The sequence below is a fragment of the Lipophrys pholis genome, assembly GCF_963383615.2.
Source record: "Lipophrys pholis genome assembly, chromosome: 8".
NCBI lineage: Eukaryota > Metazoa > Chordata > Actinopteri > Blenniiformes > Blenniidae > Lipophrys > Lipophrys pholis.
Genome location: NC_137630.1, coordinates 29,802,278 through 29,818,390, shown reverse-complemented (window position 1 = coordinate 29,818,390; position 16,113 = coordinate 29,802,278). Strand labels below are relative to the sequence as shown.

At 47.1% G+C, this 16,113-nt stretch overlaps 1 protein-coding gene across 1 annotated transcript; it reads right to left on the bottom strand.

Moving 5' to 3' along the window:
• Positions 1–1,293: 1,293 nt before the first annotated feature.
• Positions 1,294–14,302, bottom strand: acvr1ba (activin A receptor type 1Ba). Its single transcript, XM_080470167.1, has 9 exons — positions 14,130–14,302; positions 6,126–6,362; positions 5,772–6,032; positions 5,453–5,683; positions 5,193–5,360; positions 4,950–5,106; positions 3,776–3,900; positions 3,545–3,675; positions 1,294–3,166 (listed from the first exon to the last, which is right to left on the bottom strand). The coding sequence occupies exons 1-9, from the start codon at positions 14,191–14,193 to the stop codon at positions 3,041–3,043; spliced, it is 1,500 nt and encodes a 499-aa protein (XP_080326293.1). The 5' UTR covers positions 14,194–14,302; the 3' UTR covers positions 1,294–3,040.
• Between the last annotated feature and the right edge of the window lie 1,811 nt (positions 14,303–16,113).

Here is a 16,113-nt window from a genome sequence, read left to right as displayed (position 1 = left end):
CTCTTTATTTATGCTACTGCTTGTCGATTACCAAAACCCTCGATTGGTCACAATTGGATGATTATTATAGTCTTGAATGGAAAATCTTGAACTCCCTAGAATATCGTTAGTGTTTTTTTTTTTTGGATGTTTCTTTTTTTTTTTTTTTATATATATATCTTCCCTATAGAAGTGAATGTGTTGGTAAAACCTCGTGAACTGGTTACTTGGCCTAATGTATGTTATGATGTAATACTCAAAGTTAATCCCATACTTAACCTGGTAATGAATTGCACTCTCATAGTATAACAGAGAACTTCTCTAAAAGTGGTAGATATTGATCAAGTATCCGAAGCAGTTGATATTCTATATATATATATAAATATATATATTTTTTGGTATGTTTCTATTTCAAGGGAAGAACCATGACGAGACATGACGCTCACTGGATTTTAGCCTAAATGATTTTTAACTTCTCTGAATCTTAATTTAAGTTCTCTGCATATCTTATAATTTAAATACGATTTAAAAGGTTTGCTCAAAAATTGAAGGTTTTTTTTTAAAACCTCAACCTACTTTTTAAAAAGATGTTGCATCTGTACAGCAGAGATACTTTTAGGGAATATGAATAAATATAATGATCATTTTTATTGTATGTGGCATGTTTTGTATGGATATTATTTTGAATTGTACATATTTTTTTCAGGACGCCAGAGGTTGCATCTCTTTATATACTGGTTCCCGCTCCCTCTCCCCCCTCATCTTATTTCTTTGTCTGCTTTTTTGTTTCTTGTAAAAGGAAAATAAAAATGCATTTTAAATACACGTGCCGTCTCGTCCGGTTATGTAGAATTTCTCATTTTGGTTAAAAAAATTTTTTTTTTTAAATCAGTAAATTCTCAACTGATTACACAATAAGAGTCATGATCTAAGAATCTAAAGTTAAAATTTGGACTTGATTTATGTTTACGTTTGACATCACTTCCTGGGAGTTGGAGTTTGCATGTTCTCCCTGGTTTATGATCATTAGGTTTGTAGAACCTGAACCAGAAGAAAATATCTAAATAAAAATCTAATTTATACATCATGCTGTGAAAATCTGACATCAAAAACTTTTATTTGAAAAGTTAAAACGAGGTAAAATCACATTTGAGCTGAATGAGAAAGTTTCTCTAGTTTTTTTTTTTTCCCCTTTCTTCTTCCCAGAAGTGAGCGCTGCATCACATCTCTATGTGACGAATCGATGAAATGAACTTTGGCCCTTTAAGCAGACGAGACGTTGAAGAAACACCAGACGGAGACACGGGTAAGAAAAGAAAAAAAGAAAGAGGAATTTATTGTATATCATCTATATACACACTTTTCAACTAATTCTGAAAAGATCTGCACAATATTACTTTTGAAATCTTAGTTATTACCTATGAACAGGATGTCTTGATGGTCACATCACCATGGCAACAAACCAAACACGGACAGGAGTGTTTTCTTTTCTTTTTGACAGTTTTGGTTCGACGGGTTTCGCCTCCGCTTCCATCCGGCTGCTGAACTTCTCCCCGTGTCAACAGTAGCAGCAACATTCCGGGGGGGGGGGGGGGGGTACGCAGACAACGACTTGAACGGAAACAAACAAAACAAAAAAAAAGTTGCTCAACCTCGTTGCCGAGGCGCCAGTGTTTGAGACGGCATGCAGAACCCGGTACTGACACGATTCCTGGACGAACAGTGCAAAGCCCCGCGGGAGACAAACGTCAGTGTAATACTTTCATAGTCTGCAGACGGAACGAAAAACATGCAGGTTCACTTTGTCTTTGGGGAGGAAAAAAATAAAAAAACGTTTCTACATTTCACATCTGAATGTTTGACCCGTCTGCGTCCCCGAGCGACAAACACCCGCAGGCGGAATCAAGAGTTTACAGGACGCTCTGAAGTATTCCAGTGTCGACAAGAGAGAGAGAGATGTTACCCCAGAGGACGTCTATAAAGACGGATTCCAACAGATGTATTCTTACAGATAGATATACACGTATTTAAAAAAAGAAAAAAAAAAAGACATTGCAGCAAAAATAATCTGGGATCAGTAGTACCACCAATGAGGAGCAAGTGAGAAATAAATTCCAGCAGTTCCTTTCCAAGATCAGAACAAAACTTCTGAAAGTACCGTCCAGGCGAGAAAAAAAAAAACAAAACAAAAAAGCTTGTGGCATTAAAAATAAAATAAAACACACGTTCTATATACAAATCATATGTACCCATCATCAGTAGTGTCTCATCAGGATGTCTCTACAAACACATTTAAAAAAGAAAAAGAAAGAAAGACTATGTTCCATTGCCATTTCATACGCTTCTTATTTGCTCAGTGTGCACGATGTCGCCATGGAAACGACCCCCCCCCGATCGGACTGAACTACTAACCACTAAAAATGTTCATCTCACAGTGTTCATCAATAACGTAATAAAAACTATCAACAAATAAATAAAAAAACAAAACAAAACAAAAACCATCCCAAACTGTTTCCCTGCCACAAGTCATACTAACACCAGGGGAGGGGGGGGGGGGGGTTACAAAGCTACAGCCTCTCTTTCACACATTTCAGAGACACGTGGGACATTTTCTCTTCCTAACGAGGGAAAAACCTGCAGCGAGCTCCACCCTTCCTTCGCCACTTCTCAAATTTCTGAGGTTTAATAAAAATAAACTAAAAAGTTCCTGTCGCTGTACAAGAGTCAGAATTCCTGCCATGGGAGACGAAAACACAAGGAGGTGGAAAGTCATGATATTAACAGTGGTAGAAGGTGTAGTGTTGTGGCCTGTGGAGGGGGGAGGGGGAGGGGGAGGGGCGGAGGAGACATGGGGGGGGGGGGGGGGGGGGGGTCGGGGACGGGGGTTTGATTCTCAGTAGTTTTGGCTAAAAAGGTGAGGTAGGCCTTGTCACAACTTGGAGTGTGGCTTTAAAACTGGCAGGGTTTCACTTCACGTCTGTCTTTAGTGTTTGTTTCCTATGTGGGAGTGTTTTCCGCTTGTGCGTCTCCAGCGCGTCGTCCCGCCGCCGCCGCCGCACGCTCACATCTTGACGTCCTCCTCCACGCTGAGCTGGGACAGAGTCTTCTTGATGCGCAGCGCCGTGAGCCGCGCCGCGCCGTTGGCGTACCAGCACTCCCTCATGATCTTCCCCATCACTCGCAGCGACTGCAGAGGAAACGGTCACACTTTGAATTTGTTTTGATCAAATCGAAAAGACCCGTCGTGATATTTTCTCCCTCTGAAGTTCCTTCAACTAAGAGATCAAACATGATCGTAAGTATTCGTTTATTTACATGATCCAAATCCTCCCGGGAGGCGATTTGTTATTCAAACCTTTTATTGAACATTCGATGCAAAAGGTCGCCGTCACTAACTTCAGTAAACGGTAAAAATCACGCCAAGAGAAACGTGGCGGCGCCGCCGTTGACCAGCGAAGACGGCCGGAGGTTTGGTTTCCTGCTCGGGACGTTTTGTTCAGCCAAAGCCGCCGAGGCCCAATATTTTTAGAAAACAGCAGCTGCTGGCGTCGGCAGTGAGAAATACCTCGTAGCTCTGCCACCAGTTGGGCACGTTGGGCCTCAGCTTCTGGTCGCACACCACCTTCCTCATCTCCTCTATGGACGGGTCGGAGGGCACCAGGTCGTAGTACGGCAGCTGGTACTCCTCGTGGATCCCTGGGGGACGGGAACCGAGACCCGCCGTCAATAAACAAGAGTTCAAACCTTTTTTTTTTTTTAAATATATAAAAAAAAAAGGGAATGTTTGTGCTTTTACCTCCGGCGTTGCAGCGGCGAGCGATCTCCCAGTACACCAGGCCCAGCGCGTAGATGTCGGCACACTTGAAGGAATCAAAGTGTTTCATGTTGATGGTTTCGTCCAGAACCTCTGGAGCCATGTACCTGAACGGCAGCAGGCGAGGAGTTAGAGCCTCAGAGGAACACCGACAGAGGGACACCGACAGAGGGACACCGAGGAGAGGAACACCGACAGAGGGACACCGACAGAGGAACACCGAGGAGAGGAACACCGAGGAGAGGAACACCGAGGAGAGGAACACCGAGGAGAGGAACACCGAGGAGAGGAACACCGACAGAGGGACACCGAGGAGAGGATCTGAAATGTCTCGTTTGGATCGGCCGCAACACAAACACCCACCGCTCAGATACCGAGCATCACGTCTCCTTTCCAGGTTCGTGTTTAATTCTAAAGAATATAACAATATAGAATATCTGTGATTTGACTTTCAATCATTCTAATTCTTCACTATTCTAAATGCATTTTTATTAGTGTTTACTTTTAAAACTCCCCTTTTAATTCCCTTCGTCACTTAAATGCTTTTATTTTCTCAATATCTTGTATTTCTACGATTTTAATGGCATTTTTATATATTTCTTTGCTTTTGTGAAGCACCTGTGTCGTACATGTAAAGTCGCCTTGCTGACGAATCAAAAAGAGAAAAAAATGACAAAACAGCAGTGGGCTCGGGACGCACGGCGGTGTCCAACATAAGGCTCACGGGCTAAAACCGGCCTGTAACAGGCTCCGATCCAAAACCACCAAGAGAATTTAAATAAAACTTTTGAGTTTGTAAAAACATCCATAGAGGGATTTTGGAGTTTCACTGGATTTTGCAGCAGAAGGTTTCATTCAAATTGGCTTCATGTTGAGTCATTTTCACTAAAGTAAATAAAAATAAACACTTTCATCACGAATACTCGCCACAACTAAAAAAAAAAAACTCTAAATGGTGGATTTAAAGACGGCGTCTTATTTCATGTGGATCCTGCAGCAGGGAGAGATTTATTACCGCTTCTTCAGAATCCACTACAACCATCATGTTCACTGTTCGGAGTCGATCCCGGAGATTCGCCGACGGGAAGAAAAGTGGGCAGAGTGCTAACGGCTAAGAAGGATCCCCGGTGTACCGTATCCATTTGGAAACACTTACCTCTTAGTGCCCACGCGCTGGTTGGGAGCGATATCGATCGTGTCTGTGATGGACTCGTGGCGCACTGCCAGGCCCAGGTCGGCGATGGCGCACATGCCGTTCTTCTTCACCAGGATGTTCTTGGACTTGAGGTCACGGTGAGCGATGCCGGGTTTACCTGGGGGGGGGGGGGGGAGCAGAGGAGAACGTCAGCGCCTTTTTCACTTTGCCTTTTGGTCTGTTTGATACGAGGGGGCGTCTCACCCTGAGTGCCGAGGATCTCCATGTGGAGGTGTGCCAGGCCGCTGGCGGCCGACAGCGCCAGCTTGATCATCCCCTCGATGGTGACGGAGTATCGGTTCAGGTAGTCGAAGAGCGAGCCGTGCTCGTGATAGTCCGACACCAGCCACAGCTGAGTCCAAGTGCCATTGTCTGAGGAACAAAAGGAGGAGGAGTGGTTCAGGATTATTTCAGGGATTCCCCAAAACAAAGTGTCTTTCATTGTGATGCACAGCCTCCCTCACCTTTATTGTCCGCTGCAATGAAGCCCAAGATGTTTTCGTGCCGGAGCATGATTGTCTGGTAGATTTCAGCCTCCCGGAACCAGGAGCGCTCCTCTCTGGACGAGAAGATCTTCACCGCCACGTCTCCTCCCCTCCACTTCCCCCGCCACACCTCCCCGAAGCGACCCTTTCCTATGATTTCCTGCAGCACGATTGTCCTGGCCACCGTCCGCTGCACAAACAGGGGCAAACCTGCAGGGGGCAGCAGAAAGACAAGGACGTTAGACTGCGATAAATTCATGAAAAAAAAAACCCATTTGGATGGGTGGCGTCGACTGACCGGAGCCCGATCCTGAGGTGGACATGTCATAGATGAGGTCCTGTAGTGTTTTGTCCTTGGCGAGGTAGAGATGGTCGCAGGACGGGTCCTCCACCTCCAGCCGCTGCCGGTGGCTGTAGGCCCTCTGGTGATACTGGAACAGGAACACGCCCACCATCAGCAGCACGCAGAGCAGGAACACGGGCCCCGCGATGACCGCCACCAGCTCCACGGGTCCCCAGCTGGTTCCCGAGCCCGACCAGTCCCCCCCTTTTGTTGGGACTGGAGAAGAAACAGACGTGTTGGTCATTCATTCATTCAAACCCTGCAGACTGAAGAGCAGCTGCTGAGAGGACATCTCGGGCGGCGACGTACCTGGGACCTTCAGGTCAATACTGTTGCAGTAATCGACATAGCAGCAGTGAGTGTTGAGGAGGCCTTCAGCACTCAGGCAGAAGAAGGGCTGCCCGGGGGGAACCAGGTTCTCCTGGTTGATGCAGATGCGGACGTGTTGCTCTTCGCCCTGGATGAAGGACGTGGAGGCCATGCAGGCGCCATCCGTCTCGCACTCGTAGCCCGTCTTCTCACAGTTTGTGCAGTTACAACGTAAAGCTGAGGGGGAAGAGCGGAGAGCAGAGTAAATAGCAATTCATTTGATAAAGGAATAGAGATGAACACTTTTCATTGCTTCTTCCCGTTTGCAAAACTCCTGAATCATTTAATCTGCCAGAGTTTCTGGGAGGAGCACTCCCTCATTGTACAACTGTCAACAATTACCAAAATAAAACCATGCAACAGAGTAACAAAAGGTTCTTTTTTTTCCCTTCTTCACTTCTCGGTTTTGTCCAGCAGGGGGCAAACTGATCCCAGAATTTCACGACCAAATGAAAAGCTCTTCCAATCAATTGTGGGCATTTCATGACGTGCAGACACAGAGCTTTGAGTTCAGCAGAAACAGCCAGACGGCCCCGGCGGCCCTGAAATCAGATCCTTCACTGCAGATGAACCCAAACACGCAGGGTGGAGACGGACCTGCCCAGTGGGACACGAAGTGAAACCCGACGAGGGGAGAGGGCTCCTGCCAAACGCCCGACGCAGCATCCTGCTCCTCTCCTCCGTCTTCCTCCGACTGACACAGAGAGCAGCCACTGTTTAAGCTAATGAGATAAGAGTTTCATTAAACGCGGCACCCGCCACCACGGCGGCCTATTAAATGTGACACAATGGAACTTCTGCAGCCGCCGTAATAAAACGACTCCGGTCCATCTACACGCTCAAATGAGGTCAGTGCAAGAAAGCCGGCACAAATCTGCCACATCTAAAAACAAAACCAGCACCGGCAGGTCTAACCCGCAGAGCCAGGAACTGCAGAACTGATTCGATTTGGAGCGAAATGTGATTTTGAGTCATAGCACACATGCTTCTCATTTAGAACAAGGCCGGCACAAAGGGGGGGCTCTTCTCGCCACAATGCACAGCGGGGGGCCGGCACGATGAGGTAGTGGTGTGACTAGGATGCTTGGCTTTTTCTTTCACGTGGGAAAGAAACACAAACGCTGAACTGTGTGACTGACAACTGCGCTGCGAGTGAGACCCAACAAGCCGAGAAACTGAAAACACTTCAGTCGCCGTCGAATCAGCGAAAGAAGAAGAAAGAAGCTCAGCGTCACTTGGACTCCTGACAGTGTCTGGTCAAGTAGAGAGAAGACGGGTTTTAAGAGTGGCGAGAGTCCACTAATCCGCCGCGTCTTTCACTCAGGACTTCTGTGACCACCGATCTCTCCGCTTGCTAAACAATCTTTAACCAGCGGAGCCGTTTCTCAGGGCGGTTCAGATTAGCAAATGCTTAAAAATGCCTCATACACCGATTGCACCATCAGCATGTAACGTGCAAGTGTCCAAAACCACAATCCCAGATTGTCACAGGAAGGCTGAACTCTTGAACGTCGATTTGTGTGTGGGAACTGACGTGATGACGCTCGCTCACTCAGCGGTAACTGGAAATGTGAAACACTTGTAATATTTCACATGTGTGTGTGGTGTTTATCTGAGTCTTGTTCTTAAAGGAGGCGAGAGAGAAAGTGGCAGGAACTCTCGGCTGACTGTGTCCAAACTCACTGAAGCTTGCATGCAGATGGAATTTCCTGCAGATTACACAGAGGTGAAGCAGGCAGGACCTGATAAAGGAGAGAGAAAAAACAAGTCGCTGCCAGATCACACTAATCTGCAGCATTAATGGAGCAAATAGTTGTGCTAAATAAAACCGATGGCAGGGAGTAACGTCAGTAGGTTTCAAATCCTTGATTTGCACCAAAACAAAACAAAAAATCTGGAACTTCACTTCCACCGGGCTGCTGCTGTTTACATGCTCCTTCTGCGACAAATCAATCTTCAAGCTAATGCAGACAGGAAGCGCCGCAATCAATCCATCGTGAAGGAAAGAAGTTTAAAAGAAACACTTTCAAGACAACCCACACACGCACATGCACACGCACGTAAACCCAACATCCATTTATTTTTCTCCACCACAAACATCTTGCACCAATATGAAGCGACGAATTAGCGACAACAGTCAGATAAGAACCCCGGGATCTGGACTGGACAGGCACATCCATCATGGAGACTCTGTGTGGTCAGACAGATGGTGCGCAGACACACAGACAGAAGCTCAGGAAGGAAACCAAACATGGCTGAAAACACACACATTCACTTCTTGTATCCGCCATGGATGGTTTGTGGTCTGCCCAGAGTTTGGGTTTGTGGCAAATCTTCCCTGTCATTTCGGGCAACCGTGTTACCATATGTAGTGTTCAGCACACACACACACACAAAAAACCCCAAAAAACATGTTGGGTAGCCGATGCAGGAAGAATCGCAGGAGAATTATTTGCTAAACTGACTGATCTCACATGTTTAGAGATTAAATGATGTGAACATTTTGTAAAGATTAATCCTTGTATCCAAGCAGCCCAACTAATTAAAAGTAAATCCTAAAAGTCGCTGATTTGCAGCAACGCCTTAAGGTTTTCTATACAAATAGATATTCACAGTATCTTTAAATGAAAAAAAAAAAAAAAAAAAAAAGTCTCTTCTGGCAGAAAATCATTGCAGCTTCTAACACTTTCTTCCCAGGCTGCAGAACACAATTTAGCCAAGACCTCAGACGTATAATGAAAACTCAATATGAACGTTAGGCCAGGTAAAGATCCAGCAGGCGGCTGAATCAAACTTCAACCTGCTGTTTACACAGTACTCTGCATATCTCAATGGATTCAGAGCCAAACAGTTAACGAAGCTCGATTTGAAGGAGCAACATCAAGACTAAAACACACGGATCTGAGTGGAGGCCGGGTGTGTGCAGTTTGTGAGTGAACTCTGCACTTGTATCCACATAATTGGGGGTCTTTACACTGGTCCTTTGTGCAGAGATTAAGGCGACATGAGGCGGGATTGGACTGGCCATACGCGAACAAAGAGCAGACAGGGGGAGTGTGGAGCAGTGTGTGTGTAGGGGGGATGGGTGGAGCAAACGGGACAGACTGGGGGTTACCAGTAATAACCCCAATGTTTGGAGGGCTTCTCTGAGCCAGACAGGACCGAGAGGAGGGGAGTGTCTCCCATTCGGGTGGGACAATACAGGGAGGGGGGTGGTAGAGGGGAAACAAGCAGGACTCAATGAGCCCCCCAGCTGCGCTCGAAGTCTGACCGAAGTGACCAGCTGCAACTGTCATTAAAACCCAGTCTAGACTCTGACTTACGGGAGGCAGCAGGAAAAGGGAACCGCGCAGGGAAAACAGAGGGGAGAGCGATTTTCTTCTGGCATGTGAAGTTCCTGTCATACCTTTCATGTCGAGACAGGAAACGGCAGACGTAGTGAGGAAGGGATTAATAAAACATTGTTGCCGTAAACAACGCGGCCTTAACCCGGACCAAATGAAACCACAGCGTAGTCCCAGTCCAAACAGGTTTACCCGTTAACCTCGACGACGGAGGTCAATGTACACGCTCCACGTTCGAGGCCTACTCGTGCGAAACGGCCCCGTCAAAACAGAGACGGAAACGTCAGAGGGAAATACTCGCAGACGGCGGGTTGCACAAACACGCCGCGGGTTTCTAGGGGCCGAGTGGCGCAGACGGAGACGGTCTGTGCGTGCATGCATGCGTACAGGGAGGAGAGCACCATTACCAAAATGCACCGGCTGAAATTAGATCCATACAGATACCAGACTGGGAGCTGATCAAGACAAGCAGACGCCACCAGACAGTGTGAGCGCAACACACACACACACACACACACTCCCGACGCGCACACCGCAACTGTGTCCTAATCAATGCTAGGGGGAAGGAGGAAAGTCATTACCTTTGTCTGCATCTCAGGGTCAGATTACTGATCTGATTCTAAAGTGAAGTCTCCAGGGCTGAAGCTGCTTCTACTATCTCTACCAACCACTGTCCTCCAGGCTGCAGCTCATCCTCCTGTCCCGTCTGTCTGCCGTCCTGCTGGACTCAAACACACACCAGCGAGACGGCTGGTTCACTCCGGATCGGCTGCTCACATTCTAAGACGACCAGTCGCCTCCATATTGCTCACGTATATTTCTGCATTATGCATCAGCAAGCATTGCCGTCGTCCCAGTATAGACGCACGGGAGAGCAATCAATGCACTGGGCCATTTCCGGTTAACCTACAATCACAGACCACAGCTTTTAATTGTGAGTCGAGACCGCCACCCGAACACAAACTCCACCAGTTTTTGTCGTGTTTACCGTGAGCAGCCAGCTGGCTCTTTGGGTTTGAGCTCCCGTTTACCTTTTTCACACACGGTTTGACTTGTGGATCAGGATTAAACATGGAGCTTGAACATTTCCTTGTAAATTGACTTTCAGTCGCATTACTTGGTGTTTAAATCAGACTTTGAAAACTGCGACTTCAGTGAAACCAACAGGTCCAATTTCAGCCCGACAGTTGAAGTAATAGTTTTTTTAAGGCGTCAATAGCAGACCTCTACTTGCCTTTATGCGTGTCTGGTGTTCCCTGTTCCAGTGAACAGCTATGCTTTTAACAAGGATAACTTCACTGGTACAAGAAGGAGCGACTTCACACTTACGAGGATGAGTATTTAACTGGCAAATGAAACACAGTCGGGCCCAGTTTAAAAAAAAAAAAAAAGGTACAAGGTGCAGGCTTAAATTGTACTTCAAGAACTTGTTGGATAACTTGCACTATAGGCCCAGCTGCCCTACCCTGGTTCATGCCAATCAAAGCAAATAATTGTCAGGGAAGTATTGAGGACACATAAAAAAAAACTTGACAAGTAGAGTGCACGCCTCCCTGCTGAAAATTATGAGGTACAGCAGGTCCAATTTAAATTCCAACGGCAGCCAAAAAAGAAGGGGAAAAAAATCCAACACCTCTTCAAAGACTCACGTAATGGAGGAGGGGTGTCGGGTTCAGCTCTATAGACATGAACTCACACAGCTACAAAAGTCTGTCTTGGTGTACTGTGACAATAGCAACTTTGTTTCCCCGTGTATGTTTAGGATAAACTGCAAGGAGCTCTTCAGCACAGATCAAGACTTCATAATAAATGAAATGCAAAGAAGTGGTCTGGCTCTGGGGTGGTAGTAATCCCCTGCGGCCGAACATCAGTAATGGCGGAGCTGGGTCAGTCAGAGGCTACGGTGTCTGCTGCAGCAATTAGGGCTCCGTGCCTCCGGGCTAACGGAGGTCATTAACCACACTGGTCATTATGGAGGGAAAGCTGAACCACCCTGGACCTGACCTGACCCCCCGACTGGCTGGGAGCCACATTGGAGAAACTGTTGGTAAACACGGATCATTATGGACGAGGTGTCTGGGCCAGGAAGTGAACTGAAATCCTACACGCAGTACGTGCTGCAACTTCATTTGATCATAATTCAGCTGCGGGGATTCGGCAGCCAAAACATCAACGCGCTGAGAACAGGTCCCGACAACTGCAAACACATTTAGATGGGAGGCAGCGGAGAAAAACAACGTTCTCTCCTTTTCAAGCTTCAGCATCTCAAAATACAAATGTCAAACGCCGCTTTCTTGTCCAAAGTATACAGTTTGCTGACAGACAGCTTTGAACCCAATAGGCTTCGGCCTTTCTGGGTGCATTCCCTTGGCTCTGATCTAACAGGCAGGTGTACACATGTTTCAAACTGAAGAACATGCTTCCACCACCTCGAGCCATTCACATTCTGATTTGACATTAAACAGCACCTGTACCAGAATGTGTTTCTCGGGACACCGTGCCACTATCCCAGTTTCCAATAACCGTGTCTCTGGTTTATGCAGACGCATATCACAGAATGACAAGGCTCTGGCAGGGCAGCTGATTGCATGAGGAAGAGCTACTAAAAGAGGGTGCAGAGTTCACCAGATAGGAGGAGCTCATCTAACCAACAGAAGTGCCAACAAAGGCAACACAGTACAGATTAAACCCCGGCAAAGCAGGTGACCTTTAATATAAGAGATAGAAAATGGAGAAAGAGAAAGGAAGGGACGCGCCCTACCTCAGGGCTGTGTGGCTGACAATACCCATATCACATTGCTACTGTGTTCAGTTCAGCCAGGCAGACTGCGTCATGCTGGCATGCGATGCACATAACACCAGTGACTCCTAATCCGCATGAAGTCAACAACACGTGACTGATTCATCAAACGTACGAGTAAAAGTAATCAAAAACACACACACACACACACACACAAACACACTGGTGCTGGACAGGAATTTGCTCTAGCGTGGCAACTTTCAGGTTTGTCTGGTTTCGGGCTCTGCGTGGTGCGATCTATTATGTGCTGTGACGGTCTGGTTTGAGCCAGACTTGTGGGCCCCTGACATGACGGAGCCCCACCAGCTGGACGGACCCATCACCACTCGGTGTCTGCTCTGGACACACGACCCACCCCCACCTCACACATCGCTGTAGTGATGGAAAACAAACCAGCCACTTAGGTGTGATTATTTTCCCAGCATGCAGAACAAGAACCGTGTACTGCACCCTTGTCTACACTAAGCGGGGGAGGACCATTTTTTATGATTCTTGGAAGCATGACTCAACTTTGTAAAACTTAAACGCTTTAATGAAAGTTAATGCAGTCAAGGTATTTGTTCTGGCACACAAACATGCAGTTTTGTGTGTGTGTGTGTGTGCATCATTATTGTCGAGTCTATCCTGTGAATGACAAGCTGGAACAAGGTGAGGAAGTCACAGGAAGAGCAAAAGTGGAGTCAGACTTCAAACCAAGAAATAGCCATGTGTAATCTATTAAACCCGTAGAAGTGGCTCACTTGGAAAAGAGTCAAAAGGTGAGCAGAGGGAAATACTCTTGAGCTTCAGAGGAATATCCACGCCGATTAGATCGCAGTGTAGTGGGGCTGGCCGTCAGCTGCTCCAGCAGATGGAAGGAGGGAGGGGGACTCAGACTGAAGCAGTGCCCATAAACTGGCGCCTCAAAAGACCCCCTCAACTTGCCACATTTCCATCACAATAAACCCAGACTTCAACTCTGACTCCTGTCTGGGATGGCTTGAATGTGCGGGCTGCCGTCGCCCCTATGCCAGCATTCACTTTCTGCTGGAGGCCACTAAGCAGCCTTTTCACTCCTTTACAAACGGGCACCGAAAGCGGCGCTGCCAGTGTTTACCCTCAAAAACACATTTCATGCACAAAGTAGGTTAGGCCTCCATTCAGAGCCTCCCATTCTGCTCCTTCCAGCGTGGAGAGCGGCGCTCACAGCATGTGACTGAAACTGTAATTGACCACATTGCGCATATTTAACCAGCCAGCTATCGTTACACGGTGTCGCCTCGCCGTGATGATGGGCAACTGCCTGTCTGTTTGGTAAATATGTTAGCATTAACCGGGAGATTAACCTCGGTGCCGGCCAACAGACTGCCGTGTTTATGATGTGTCACACGGCGCGTCCGCGCGACACAATGAAAAATCACCTCCATATCAAGTGTCGAGGATGTAAAACAAAACCTGAAATAACCACATTATTCAACTTTCCACGGCGAGCTAGCAGACGTTAGCAGCCGCCGCGAGACAACACAGCCCCACCATGTTGTTGTTGTTGTTGTTTAGCTACTTGCTCCGTGTTTATTCGTGTTCAATCAGTCGGTTGATAAAAAAATAACAAAATAAACTGAATCGTAATCGACAACAATTGGACAGAAACGCGGCTCCGGGTTCAGGAAGGAACAGCCGTGGAGGTCGACGCTAGGCTAGACGCGGCTAGCCGAGCGAGCGAGCCGCGGAGCGCCATGACGATTAGCGACAAACAGGCGATGCCCGGTCCAGGAAAACACGGCGAGACAAAAGCCGGAGAGGTGCCCGCGTCAAACTCACCATTACCGACGGCCGCCGACCCGAACAGGGCCAGCAGCGTGAGGGCCATTTGTTTCAGAGCCATATCTTCTGAATTCCCATCTCTCCGCCACGAAAAGCGTCCGAAGTGTGTCGTTATCAACACGAGCAGACCCGAAACAACCACAGCGGCGACCGCACTCACCACACCGCCGAGGCTCTCCGCGAGCCAGGCGGTGACGTCTTTAAAGGGGCGTGAGCGTGCGCGCGTTTCACCGGGAGAGGGCGGGCCGCGCCGTGCCGTGCACGCCCCCTGTCTGCCCCCAGAGCGTGTTGTAACCCCAGAACTGCCCCTCTCAGAGGTCCAGTGTGTTATAACCTCTATCTGCCCCTTCACTGCCCCTCTCAGAGGGAGAGAGTGTGTTATAACCCCTATCTGCCCCTTTTAGAGGTCCAGTGTATTATAACCTCTATCTGCCCCATAACTGCCCCTCTCAGAGGGAGAGAGTGTGTTATAACCTCTATCTGCCCCATAACTGCCCCTCTCAGAGGCAGAGAGTGTGTTATAACCCCTATCTGCCCCTTTTAGAGGCCCTGTGTATTATAACCTCTATCTGCTCCCCATAACTGCCCCTGTCAGAGGTCCAGTGTATTATAACCTCTATCTGCCCCATAACTGCCCCTCTCAGAGGGAGCGAGTGTGTTATAACCCTTATCTGGCTCCATAGCTGCCCCTCTCAGAGGGCAATGGTATGTTTTAACCCTCTATCTGCTCCATAACTGCCCCTCTCAGAGGTCCTTGTTGTATTATAACTCTCTGGCTGCCCCAATCTCAGAGGTAGAAAGCTTGTTCTACCTGACATTCAATTCAATTCAACTTTATTTATATAGCACCCAATACAACACAGTCATTTCTAGGTGCTTTTAACAGAAAAAAGAGAAAAACCCAACAAATCCACATGAGCAAGCAGATTTATTTGCGACTGTGGAAAGGAAAAGTTCCTCTCACAGGAAGAAACCTGCAGAAACCAGACTCAGAGGTGGCGGCTTTTTGATACCAGCTGATATACCCCCAATCTGCCCTCCTGCCCCACTCAGAGGTACATGATAAGTTATAACTTCCTGTTTGCCCCATAACTGCCCCAATCTGAGAGGTAGAAAGCCTGTTACACCCTCCCCATCTGCCCACCTGCACTTCTCAAAGGTACATGATGTAATATATCCCCTATCTGCCCGACTCTTGCCCCTTAGCAGTATGGGGCATGCTAACTAACTAACTAACAAACTAACTAACTAAGTAATATAATTAATAGTTATTAGCTATGACTATTTTCTATACTAACAGACCTTCTATGATTGTATTGCCACAAACATTTTGTTTGTTTATCCAGGTGATAATCTTCTTAATGTGCATCTATAAAAACATATAAAACATTGAATAACATTAAAAAAAATCCCTTATTTGCATACACAGGTAAAACAGGTCAATAACTGCAAATGAGAGAAGAATGTCCCTTTCTCAGTCACTGCTCACTGACTGTTTATTTTCTTGCCATGTTGGATTTTGAAGCGTCTGAAATGACCTCTGCTGTGGTTGAAGGTGATTCTCTACGTCCATGCATTTGTTCAGGTAATGCCAACGTTGGAATAGTCGTGCTATTATGGGCCCCGAGTGCCGATTCATCCACCGTCAGTGACAGATCAATTATCAAACAAATCCCTCATTCGCATCACATCCCATGGGGCACAGCAGCTGTGTCACCTGATGGAAATCACCGAGGATAATTTGATTTAAATATGCATAAATGAACCTTTTGCACCCCTGATTTTGCCAATGTGACTGTGGGTGAATTACACCTGCTCATATTTCACAGAGAAACAGTGAAGTAATGAGGGAAGTAAAGATAGCACAGGTTTTTTTTTTTATTTTTAATTTTTATTTTCCCCCGACCTCAGCAACTCAGCCTGTTTATATCCCCCCACCAGGAACACACTCATCTGCCCCCAGCTGAGAATGGAGCTCTGG

Excerpts from the sequence above, each read along its gene's own strand:
- acvr1ba (XM_080470167.1), bottom strand. The coding sequence starts at position 14,193 with ATGGCTCTGAAACAAATGGCCCTCACGCTGCTGGCCCTGTTCGGGTCG. Across the intron at positions 6,033-6,125 it reads TATTGACCTGAAGGTCCCAG|TCCCAACAAAAGGGGGGGAC; the intron begins GTACGTCGCCGC and ends TTTCTTCTCCAG. Across the intron at positions 3,901-4,949 it reads CAGCGCGTGGGCACTAAGAG|GTACATGGCTCCAGAGGTTC; the intron begins GTAAGTGTTTCC and ends GCTGCCGTTCAG.